Here is a 12735-nt window from a genome sequence, read left to right on the forward strand (position 1 = left end):
GACTCTGCAGTCTACTCTTGTGGCTGCTACTGACGTTATAATCGAACAACCAATATAACTCGAAGCGAGTATACAACCTCAGTTAAACATAATGAAAACTAATTTAACTCTGGTGAAAAAAAATTTCAACGTAGAATATAAATTATCATTTCACTTTTTGAGTGACTTACTATATTATTGCACTTTTAGATTTATTCGTAGGTAAAATAATTTATATTTTGACATATTTACATAATTATTATTTTATGTTTATCAAAGTTTATAGTTCAGTGTAAAACCAACTTACAATAATAACAATTTATTTTACCATTTTCATACTCATAAAATTACTTCATTTCACTGATGAAATTTATTTTTAAATTTTATTCATTACGCAAAATATTTGTTAAATTTATTTTAAGCATATTAATGTTGTTGATTATTTCAATTTAATTCAGGTAAGACTTGCAATTAAATTTAAAGTTAATATTTAAATTATATATACGCATTTATAATATAATTTATAATATAGGTATACTTGAATAAATTATAACAATTAATAATAATTGATATCCAATTTAAGTATTGACACTCATTTAAATGCATAAAATCCAATGAATTGGAACGGATTCTAAAATATCTTTAAAATTATTGTTAAGTACAAATTCAATATGTATATATTGATTATATTGAACTTATTTGATTGAAATATTTAAAATTTTTATCGTCACATACATAATTATGTACTAATAAATATAAAAATCCTATTTTTATCATAATTTTCATTACTAGAATAAATTATAATTTGTTTTCTAGAACCAATTCAAAATATACATGTACTATTGTAATTTGACCTATTAAAGCCGATTTAACATTTACTGGCATAAGATGAAGCCAAATAATAAGCTATTATTTTTACAAACGTTAAAATGCATTTATTACATTACATAATGTTGAAAACAGTGAATTACGCTATTATGAAGGCTAATCTGATTAAGCAGGTATTGAATTTTATTATAACAATGAAATCGAGATGACTTTAAAATAATACCTATGTAGTTTATGAATAATACCTATAATGTTCCGATTTCGTTTAAAAAACTCAACAAAGCCTATAACAAGTAACAACTGCAAATCGATTAATTGATTTTAGATATTTATTTATTATATTTTTATTTCAAGAAAGAGTTATTAGTCTATTTTCATCCTTAAGATTACGAACTTAGCGCGTAAACTGAGAACTAACTATATATTAAATACAATATTCACTATAAGAAAGGTATAAGTAATTAAGGAACTTTTAATAATAAATTATTTTAATAAATTTTTATTTGCTTTATTAATCAACAATCAATACATTCAAATAATAACACCAAATTATAACCTACAAACAGTTTAAAGGAAGTAAAAGTGTAAGTATACATACACCTATAGGTTACATATTTTTTTTCAATCGGAAATTAAATGTACTTCAAATTTAAACGCTTAAAAATTCTTGTCTTTCAACCAAATCAATTTGAAGATTAATGCTTTAAAATTCAGAGCGGCACACCTGTTAGAATGGGCCGTTTAAAACGGCAGATATAGTAATATATACAGGTTTTATTTTTAAGCTTTAACCAATAAAATTAAAAGGATTATATTATAACTAAGTTAGGATAATAAAATAAAAATGTTTACTTGATATATAAAAACAATTCCAAATAATCCGTGAACGGCAACAAGTAGTTAGTTGTATATTTATTAGTAAGCACATACATATTAAACTAAGATTATTTTTCATAACGACGAAGTTAAATTATCAATAAATTAAATTAGTATTTATTTATATTTTATAGTTAACTTAAATTTATAAAAAAATTATTATAAAAATTTAAAATATTAAGTATATATAGTTTTCGGAATACTATCGTTGGATGATTTCTTCAACAGATGAACATGTCTTTTTATAATTTTATTAGCACCCATGCAATCATACTTATTGTTCCACTAATACACTAATTAAATAATTAAAAACGAAAAAACATATTAAAAAAATCAATGTACAAATAATTACTTTATATATATTAAAAAATTAGACTACAAAACGAAAAATGCGAAAAGGTGCTGTCCAACAAAGAAGTTTTTGCTCAATATCAGTATATTGAAAACGAATTCTATTAATTAAAGAACGCTGATTCTATGGTAATTTATATTTGACTAACGAATTTCGTTCTTCGCCGTAATTTTTTATGGTATAACATTTATTTAGTTTACAATCCATATAATACTACATACAAATGTATGTTTTATAAATAACGATGTTTGTTATTATTGAAATATAACAGTATACTCGTAAATCAATGCTATATAATGTCAAGTATATATTATTAAGTAGTTAAAAAAAAATCACATTATGTCGATTGGGAAAATATAAACTACTGCAGTTGATATTTAATATAATATTATATAATAGATCGATTTGAAATTATAAGTAAAGACGAGTACTCTTTATTTTAAGTTTTGTCAAAACTGTCGATGTTTTCGAAAAAAAAATAATATAATAGTTATGTACAATTGACACGAATTTGGTAATTATTGTTGGTATAAAAATGACATCGCTGTATCATATTATATTTAAGTTAGAGCATTAAATTAATATCAAAAATGTCTTTTAATATTGGTCATTTATGAACGTTATCTTCTATTATTTAAATAAAACATATTTTATATACGGGTTAATAGCATCACTTTTTTGAAGTTCTTGTTTGATAACCTTAAATCGTAATAATATTTTATTTGTTATACCCGCTATAAATTTTACAACAATTACTATTTAATTAAAAAATATGGTTTATTTATAAACTACTATAAATAGCTTCCGATAAATGGACGATTCTAGTTAAACAATGATTATTATGCACATCTACATTACTCGAGGCGCATACTAAGGTACACGAAAATATAACTCATACATTTGTATGGCAAGCGCATATAAATACATAAACAAGAATCTATAATATATATATATATGTTCTACTTTTTCTCCCATTGTCTGCAAACGCGAGTTTAAAATTGTTTAGAACAAAACAATGATGACTGAAAATGTTGACTATTAATCTAAAACAAGAATACGCGTGTAGGGTGGTAGTTAAAATGTAAAAACGTTTTCATCGTCATACGGTTGATTTTAGAATTTTAAATTAAAAAAAATGGGGAAAAAAGTCCATAGCTATGACAAATTACAATACGAATTCGATTTTATTTTGAGACAACTGAGATGTCGTTACGCCGCGATACGTAGTATTATATTATATTAAATGCTCATCATATATACATTACGACTATGAACAATGTATACTTTAATACTTTTGTATCCATCATAATAACCACAGTATTCCATAGTTCTTATATTTATATACGGTAATGCGATTCGCGTATTATTACTGCTCGTCATATTTTAAATGTGCAATTTATTACAAACCAAAATTGATTGTTTTTAATTTATTCTTGCATTGGATTATGTGATATAAACCGCTCGATGATTATCACGATATGCGAAGTGATCTGGCAAAAACAATGGCCTGCGTATATACGCGTTTCAATTGATATAAACATTATAAACCAAACATTATATTCAGGGTGTACCATCGCGTCATTACAACACTTTTTTTGAATTTATTATTAACTATTAGTATAAACTATGATAGCTCTCGACAATTAAAGAATACAACAAGAAAATTGTACAACTCGCAACTTTTAAGACATTCAAACACAATATATTAGATATTTATGGTTATAATAACACTTGTAGTGACATGATATAATACAATATTTTATTTCGTATATCACTCTCAACTGTGATTTAAATGCCAAATCGTCCCATACATTCCGGAATGTAGGTATACTCCTCTGTACTTACTGTAATGTGGTCTGCGAAGTTATATAAATATATTATGGGCAAATCATCGAAATCGAGCTAATCCGAGAAATTTTCAGGCAAAACTTTAACTACCAATAGCAAAAAATCTAGTTGGACCAACATAATATGGGCATTATATAGAATATTTCAAAATACCTCGTTAAAATATTTTTGATGTATTTTTATTATAACGGATATACTATTATTTACTATTATGATGATCAATTTATTCGATGACAATAATAATAAATAGTTGATAAAAAGCTTAATGATTTTTTTTTTTAATTTTTAAAATTTACTTCATAATACTAAATCATTCACTAAATGGTTCAAGTTAATACAATTATATATGTACAAGAATGTTTATTTTATTTTAACCTAAACAAATTATAAAGTATTAAAAAAATACATTGAACCTGTTGTGAAATATTCAAAATTCAAATAGTTCCTACGGTTTTTACCAAACTATTTTGGTCGGGTCTGGGTTTGCTCGAGCAAAAATCTAAGTATGACGCTTTGCACAAGTACACTTTGCATTTTGCTTGAGCATTACTGTGATTTTCCTGACTTCAAATTTTGCTTGTAGTAAAATTTATGTACTAAAATATCAAATATACTTATCAAACAGGAATTAACTAAACCTAACGTTTTGATTAATGTTTTCCAATTTAAATTTAAACCTCAGCTATTATGTACGTACTTAGCGTAGCTGCAATATAATATAATATTTGTATACATTATAATACGTAACTCGAGGTTATTAAGAATATATATATATATACGCATAATTATTTTAACATTTGGTTATAAATTAAAATGATATATTATGGAGAGCTGAATAATTTTTCTTTCTATTCTTTTTAATAAGAATAAGGTAAGATATATTATTATTATGGAACGATTATTAATATATCAAAACGATTGTTATTCATAAGTATGCAATATAAACTTTGTATAGAACGTACTTAGAAACGCGTAGGTCCATAAATCGTTGTAGATCATTTGATGCCAAATCTATAACATTATTTATATATTGTACGAGTATAATACGACACAGTAAAAAATTTGTTAGCCAATGATAAACGAAGTCGAATAAAAGAATTAAATTTATTTTGCTCTTAAATGATATTCATGAAAAGCTGTTTTTCCATACTTGTAATTATTAGGTAGGACTACAACGATCTAAAATTCATCTAGCGACGGACATTTTTAAAACCATACTATAAGTTATATAAATCGTAATAGGAAATTAAGTACGATAACAATTAATTGTTGTATAGGTACCCATATTTTACTATACTAGTGCAAAAATGAAATTATAAAATATAATATATTATACCAATAGTGTACTAGTTGCGCACACTTGTACAACAGAACACTAGTTTAAAGTCATTAACTTATTTATTTAATAAAAACTTTTAATATAATGATTTAAATCAAGTAGTTGAATGAAGTCGAACACGAAACTTTTGTACTAACAAAAGGCAGAATATTTTCATTATTATGCAAGTACAGCTGTGTGTGAATCTCATAACTAAAATTTCCGTAAATGTACATTATTTTTAGATATCGTTTATTACATTACAATTTAATCTTAAATACCTAACCAGTAAATAACTATATTAATGTAATCCATCGCGTGCATTTACTTTATTCCGAATTTTAGTTTGATGCCTATAGTATAAAATTATAATATAATTATGTACATATTTTTAAACTTACCCAATTAAAATGTACACTAAACAATAATAAGCACAATGCGATCGACTTTTTGTATAATTTAATTCCTAATTATTTCAATTTACTGCAGATACATACCTGAAAAATAAATAAATAAATATTAATATTTGATTATACACAGCAAGACTTAATACATACACACACAAATAAAATGCGCTTGAAAACAAGTTAAAAACATAATAATAATAATAAGTAATAACATATATTTTTTATGAACGGTTGATTTCCAAAATCGAATGTTCACTAAGACCTTGGAATCGTCGCATAGGAATTTTATAAATTTAAATATTACACTAGGAGTTAATTATTATCGTTTTGCAGATACATTTTTAACTATAAATTATGGCATAAAACGCCGGACGAGCGTGTCCGCTATGCGCTGCACTTTGCACGCAGGTCGGAATAAATGAGTAAAATTTTATTCCTCTTAAATTATAAAACACATACAGGGTAGGTACTCGAATAAACCATAATATTAGCAGTCTACGACCTGCACAGAGATCCAAAATAAGCCAACGACAGACGGACAAGTCGTAAAACTACATATATGTACTTGCACATTTCGTTTCGTTCGGGTTGTTTTCATAAATCTCAATACTTCCGGTTCGGAGCGGTGAAGAGGACGCACTCTGCAATTCCCTCAGCGGCAGCGATGGCGGCGGTACACCTCACTCCATATATAGGGCACGGGTTTTGCCAAGAGAGTAAATATTTAAGGTTTTTTTTGCCTACTTTTTTGGGGGTGGGTGACGTAAAATATATATTTATTGCTACGGACAAGCTGCTACCCGCGCAACGCAGACGCGTATTTTATTTCCGTGCGCGCGATGCATAAAATACGCGAGCTCAAAACGACCCGAGCGTCGTCATTGTCGTCGTTGTTTTTCCTTTTACGCGTTTAGCCGCGCTTCGGTCATAGAATAATAATAATAATAATATATGTATATTATGGTGTTACACACACACAGACGACGTCTGTATGCCCAGCGAAACTCAACAATTATTATTGCATTACGTATACATTTTATTCGAAACCGAAAGTTTTCGCTTCCTCCTTTGATCCCGCTCCAAGTCGGCCGTTTAGGTCAACGAGTAGAACAAAATGCATAAATTTAATTACGAGTGAATATAATAATATGTATATATAATGCTGACGTCTTCTCTGAATGCAAATTAATAAAACGTCTAAATGATTTAATAAACATTATAAATAATAAAAAAAAAGCAAAATTTTATCCCCCGTGGGTTACATAACTACGCGTATTTTATTATTACTTTTTTATACACCTAAACTCTGATATATAAATATACGTAATGCGCATACGCTGCCGTATATATTAAATATACAAATTAATTCACCATTTTAACATAGATTGGCCACTAATGTTCAAAATCGATTTTCTCTGATTTTCCCAGAAAAGTTTTATGTTAGCTCATTTATAACCAAAAACGACTTTTTATTTAATATCTGAAAATTATATATACTTTACAAAAATCTATGGATAACAATAAAAATTTGCTATCAAAGATTCCTCTGTATAGTTTGATAATTGCAAAATCACATTTTTCTCGCACGAACGTTATTTATTGCTAGGTATAATATGATATTTATTGGTTATATAGAAATAATATAACCATTATTATTTAACTTAACAATTATTACTGTGTGTGTTCCAATCAATCAATTATCTCTGTTGACTGATGAAAACATTAATTTTCTATGAACAGTATACAAACAATATGACGAAACGTACAAGTACAGCAATATATGTACATGGTATATAGTCAATATTAGCACATTTAAGGGCTGGTATAAAAGAGATTTTAAGGAAAGACTTGAGTCATCGATTTCAAATATTCAGTAGCATATCCAGAATTTTTTTTTGTCGGTGGGAGTATTAAAAAACAAATTAAATTGTTTTGAATTTTGTGTGGTTTTTATTAAAAATAAACATTTTACTACAATTTTTACAATTTTCTTACGATTATAGTAATAGTTCAACTAAGTAAATATTTAAATATTTATCTTTATTAAAACTATAAATTTATGAAAATGATTTTATTCCGTACAATATAGGCAACGTACACACTAGTTCAGTTATTATTCATAAGTTTTTTGAATTATTGTGTTTTGTTTGAACATATTTGATATTAATAATGGTATTTAAATATTTAACAAATTTAAATATGGGAGAGGGAGTATTGTGGTTACAGTTCTCTAACACTCCCCTCCCTCCGGATACGCAACTGCATATAATACACCAAAATTATATTCTAATATTATTAAGCAAAACCTTATAAACAAACTATGAAGTTGGAAAGTTAAGTACGGCAGCTTATTATATAAGTAATATTATAGATTATGTATGAGTTAATATTTTTACTTTTTTTCTATCATATGTTTAGACTAAAATTAATTATCTTTTAACTATTACAATATCATATAATATTAAATGATATATTAATTGTATATCATAATTATCGATAACATTGCTTATTAGATCCTCAGTGAATATATAGTCATTCTACATTGAAAAACATTAAAGCGCGTATAATTGGCCATGAAACACGAACAACGACCGATCACCAAATGACATTTAAAATTAAAAAAAGCTATAATTGTCGCGCAGTCGACTGATAATTCGCTTTAAATCGGGAACACAAAAAAAAAAATTAAAAAACCCATATACAGCACACATCACATAACCGATACATATCATATTATAATTTATAACTTACAGTTATGCAAGTGACGCGTATCGAACGATATAATACAATATATCAGTACATTAATTTATAAAATGTTTACCATCATTTCGTCTAATTACTAATAATAATGATTACTGCGACTACGTTTATGCAATAATATTCAAAGTTTAAAACGATCGTAACATTTTGTTCATATGTATTACAAAACGTATACTCGTTTATGTATATATATATTATACGATTTAATTTTAGTACACATTTATAACAGTTTAGAAAAATATCCCTATTACTTAAACGATTTTTATGGTGTAGAAAAAACAAATTTTACACCTGAATAGGGGTCGTATCAATTTTACAATAAAATTAAGGGGTTGAGGGGGCCACGTGGTAAGAGTGAAAAATACTGATCTTCGCTATCGAACAGAAAACGTCGTTTCGCAGCAGACTCGGTGTAATAGTCTGCACGCCGGGCGGACTGTATTGTATAGTCCGCGCGTAATACCTATCTATTATTCAATTACGCGTTTCGTAGACGCTAAAATGTTCAGTAACAACAGTGACGTCGGCAACAACAATAGCAGATTTAATACCGTCTACATTCGACGCACGGTTCAGCTTTTTCGATGTATCTGTAATATTACGTACAACAAAACGACTCTTCCGCCGTTTCCTGTCCAAGGAACAGTGGATTGCACGACGACGATCATTCTCCTTCGTCGGATTCGGTCGCCGGTCGGTCACGCGCACACGACTCGTCGATTAAACAATCAAATGCCGAAGATTTATATTCGCCTGTAACGTACCAGCAGCCCGAGTCGCAATAACTCTCTCCTCTGTGGTGGCGCGTATCGATCTTCATTAACATACATTATAATACACACGCGTAGTACACGCGAGTGTACCACTTAAAGGCCGCGGCGGGGTACTCGTGTGTGAGCGGTGGTGCAGGCTTTTTCCTCGGGTGATTTATGCGATTCGATGTGATTTATTCGCGATAGAAGTGTGAGTTATTTTTTTGTTATTTTCAATTTTTTAATTTTACTATTTTTTTTTCCGCTTGCTCCGGAAATCTTTGGCCGAGAAACCGACGTCGACTTGTATCTCTCTATCTATACCTATCCGTACGCCACGCAACCTTTGCACCCGACCGAAGACATGACATATTATGTCTCCGTCATTGCGCAACTTGCCATGTATATACCACAAACACATCTTATAAGTCCGACACATTTTTCCAATAAATACCGCACAATTGAAATATTATGCGACTGTTACCGCATAATATCGTCCGATTTTTCGAGGGTTTGATATGAGCAAATTTAATTACGATTTGGGAACAATTGTATTCTTAAATTTCGAGAAAGTTTAAACACGATTACTCGGAGTAATTTACAAGTGGGTACCTTATGTCAGTGTCGTTGACACGGTTGTTGCATAATTATAAATTATTATAGAAAAACGGGTTTGCTTGATAGCTGGGAACCGATTGACTATACAGCAACAGTTTTGAAACCAAGTTTTCACGAAAAAAAAAAATGATAAAATGTTTTTCTACATTACACTTTGGGAAAAAGAAACAGCGTTAAGTACAAGACAAAGTTCTCTTTTTTTTAACAGTAGAAACTCGGTTTCTAAACTATACTAGGATCGTAGAGGCACATTAGCCCTGGTCCATGAGTTTGTTTTTACTGCATGAAACGATTTTAATAATATAATATGTCCTCTTCGGGCAGCTACACCAATAGGTACATAGTACACAAACGAAAATCTGTTCACAAATCCAATTAATTACAAATTGGCGAAAAATTGCATGTGTATTATCAACAAACACAATCAAGTATGTCAATATAGTATAGGACTATTCGGCATTAGATGTCTAACTGAATTTTCCTAAGGAAAACACGCGTAAATTAACAACAAAACTATAGTACACCGCGCAATAACAGGATGAAATTATTTAAGAAATTAAATTATAAAAAATCGTAATTTTATGAACTACGAATCGTTTGGAATAAATGTCTAAGGATGATGTTCTTGAAAATCTACCCCCCCCCCCCTCCCCAGAATAACTTTCCACTACAAAACGGCTAGTTGGGTTTCACAAGAAGCGGGAAGTAGTAGGCCTATAGACAAGTAATCTTGATTAATTGTAATAATAATAATAATAAAAAATCTCGTTTCTGAGTATGAATAAAAGTATTAAGTCATTGTTTTATTATCAAACATACACAATACACATTCTAGAATAATAAAAACATAATACAGAACACAAAAATCATTTTATCGATCACGACCTACACAAAGTATAATAATAATCATACGACATTACGACTACGCGACGATGCCGTTCTACCACTAGAGCCTAGTCAAAGCCAGCGGCGGCGGCGGCGTCCTCTTCTGCAGATTTACGCCGTCTGTCGTACACACGCTTCATATGCTTCAACAGGCGTTCCAAGTTGATGCCGTGCTTGGCGGATATGTCGACGATCTCGTCGTCGGGCAGACGGCGCCTGAGCTCGGCCAGGTTGTCGCGGGCACCGTCCACGTCCACCTTGTTGGCGACGATCAGCTGCGGCCGGTCGAGCACCGGGGCCGAGAAGCATCGGACCTCGTGCCGGAGCACGTCCACGTACGTCCACGGCTCGGGCGCGGACAGGTCGACGACCAGCAGCAGCGCTGTGCACCGCTGCACGTGCCTTAGGAACGATATGCCCAGGCCGCGGTCGCGGTGCGAGTCCTCGATGAGCCCCGGTAGGTCGGCCACGGCCACCGACTCCTGGTCGTCGTACTGGATCACGCCGACGTGCGGCTGGAGCGTGGTGAACGGGTACGGGGCCACCTTGGGCCGGGCCCGCGTGATGGCCCGGAGCAGCGTGCTCTTGCCCGCGTTGGGGAACCCCAACAGCCCGAAATCGGCGATGCTGCTCAGCTCCAACGTGTACCGGAGCGCCTCGCCCGCGCCGCCCAGCTCGGCCACCTCGGGCGCCTGTTCCGTGTCGGTGGCGAAGTACCGGTTACCGTGGCCGCCCGCCCCGCCCCTGGCCGCCACGAACATGACGCCCGGCCGGCACAGGTCGCCTACCACGCGACCGTCGCAGTCCTTGATCACCGTGCCCACGGGCACGTCCACGTACTCGTGTTGGGCGCACTTGCCGTGACAGTCTTTGTTGTAGCCCCGCTCGCCGGCTGACGCCCTAAGCTCGACGGCCACGTGCCCCAGCCCGGACACGCTCTCGGACGCCCGGAACACTACGTGGCCACCGTTGCCGCCGTCGCCGCCGTCCGGGCCAGCGTTCTCGTTGCCGAACAGCTTCATGAACGACACGCGCCCGTCGCCGCCTCGGCCGCCGATCGCGCGGACCGTCTTCACGTCCACCAGGTGCTTGGGCGGCGCCCGGTCGGATTTCTTCTTGGTGCTCCGCAGCGGCGCGGCCACCGGTTCGTCCGCCGCCGATGAATACCACCGTCGGTGATGCTGTAGGTGTAGGTGTTGGTGTTGGTGTTGTTGTTGGTGTTGGAGCTGGTGTTCCGGGTGCCGGGGCCGGAGGTTCTGCCGGTGAAGCGGGTGCGCGTGACGGCCGCATACGAACGCGGAAGCCACTTGACGGCCGATCCGGGACGACGACCACATCGCGATCGTACACCGCTGACGACGACGATGGGTTTCTTCTGAAATCACACGAACACCAATTTGGCGATCAGACACGCGTGTTCAGTTTGGTGGCGTTGGTGCGGATGCGTCCGGTCGTCGCGGAAATCTTAATAAAATATATAATAATAATATCATGTACGTGGCTATCATCATGTCTGGTAAAAATGTATTAGGTTTCTTTTAATAGTGCGTGTTTTGTTTTTAGGTTTTCACCGCGGTGTTCGCGACTCATTTTTCGGCGTCGTCGTTCCGCGATATTCAAACCGAGTGCGACGTCGAATTAGCGCGAAAGACGAGAACGGCGCGTGTTTGAGGCTTGGGAGTCGGAAAAATCAAATATATTTTACGTAATCTTTGTTGACATATTGTAATATCGATTTTATTTAACCGATCACTAATGCGAGTGCATTATAGTTAGTAAAACGGTTGTAAGGTGATTATATTTAAATGAAATTGCTCTTCCAAAACAAACGTGCATACAATGATATGCGTTTTCCCAATTATTTATTTTTACACATTCGTTTGTAATACCTATACGACGATAATTCAATTAACGCGATACAACTATAACGTGTTTTAACATACGCATACAGGATTTATGTTACATATCGGTGTATTATTGGCCTTATAATAAGTAAGTATACTTAAATATTACAAATGTATGTAAATACATGCGCTAAGTGTATATTAAATAGTTTTACTAAAAATACTTATATAAACATAGTCTATATTTTTTCAGTATATATATATTATT

The 12735-nt window shown here is 32.8% G+C and overlaps 2 protein-coding genes across 4 annotated transcripts in view; one reads left to right on the plus strand and one right to left on the minus strand.

Annotated features, from left to right (window-relative positions):
- Positions 1-11030, plus strand: part of LOC112594470 — a 12188-nt gene extending 1158 nt beyond the window's left edge. The window contains exon 4 of the mRNA XM_025339261.1: positions 10776-11030. Within this exon, the coding sequence (XP_025195046.1) occupies positions 10776-11030 (255 nt within the window). The remainder of the gene's footprint in view (positions 1-10775) is intronic.
- Positions 1-12735, minus strand: part of LOC112594300 (mitochondrial ribosome-associated GTPase 2) — a 62898-nt gene that overhangs the window by 13706 nt on the left and 36457 nt on the right. For 2 of the 3 annotated variants that reach the window (XM_025339012.1, XM_025339013.1), the window contains exon 2: positions 10574-11998. The exons of the other annotated variant lie outside the window; for it this stretch is intronic. In XM_025339012.1, the coding sequence (XP_025194797.1) occupies positions 10692-11960 (1269 nt within the window). In that variant the 5' untranslated portion in view covers positions 11961-11998 and the 3' untranslated portion in view covers positions 10574-10691. Of the gene's footprint in view, positions 1-10573; positions 11999-12735 lie in introns of those variants that run through there. 3 annotated transcript variants of the gene reach the window in all.

Source organism: Melanaphis sacchari, unplaced genomic scaffold (assembly GCF_002803265.2).
Source record: "Melanaphis sacchari strain LSU unplaced genomic scaffold, SCAv2.0 Contig22_pilon_pilon, whole genome shotgun sequence".
In the NCBI taxonomy this organism is placed as follows: domain Eukaryota; kingdom Metazoa; phylum Arthropoda; class Insecta; order Hemiptera; family Aphididae; genus Melanaphis; species Melanaphis sacchari.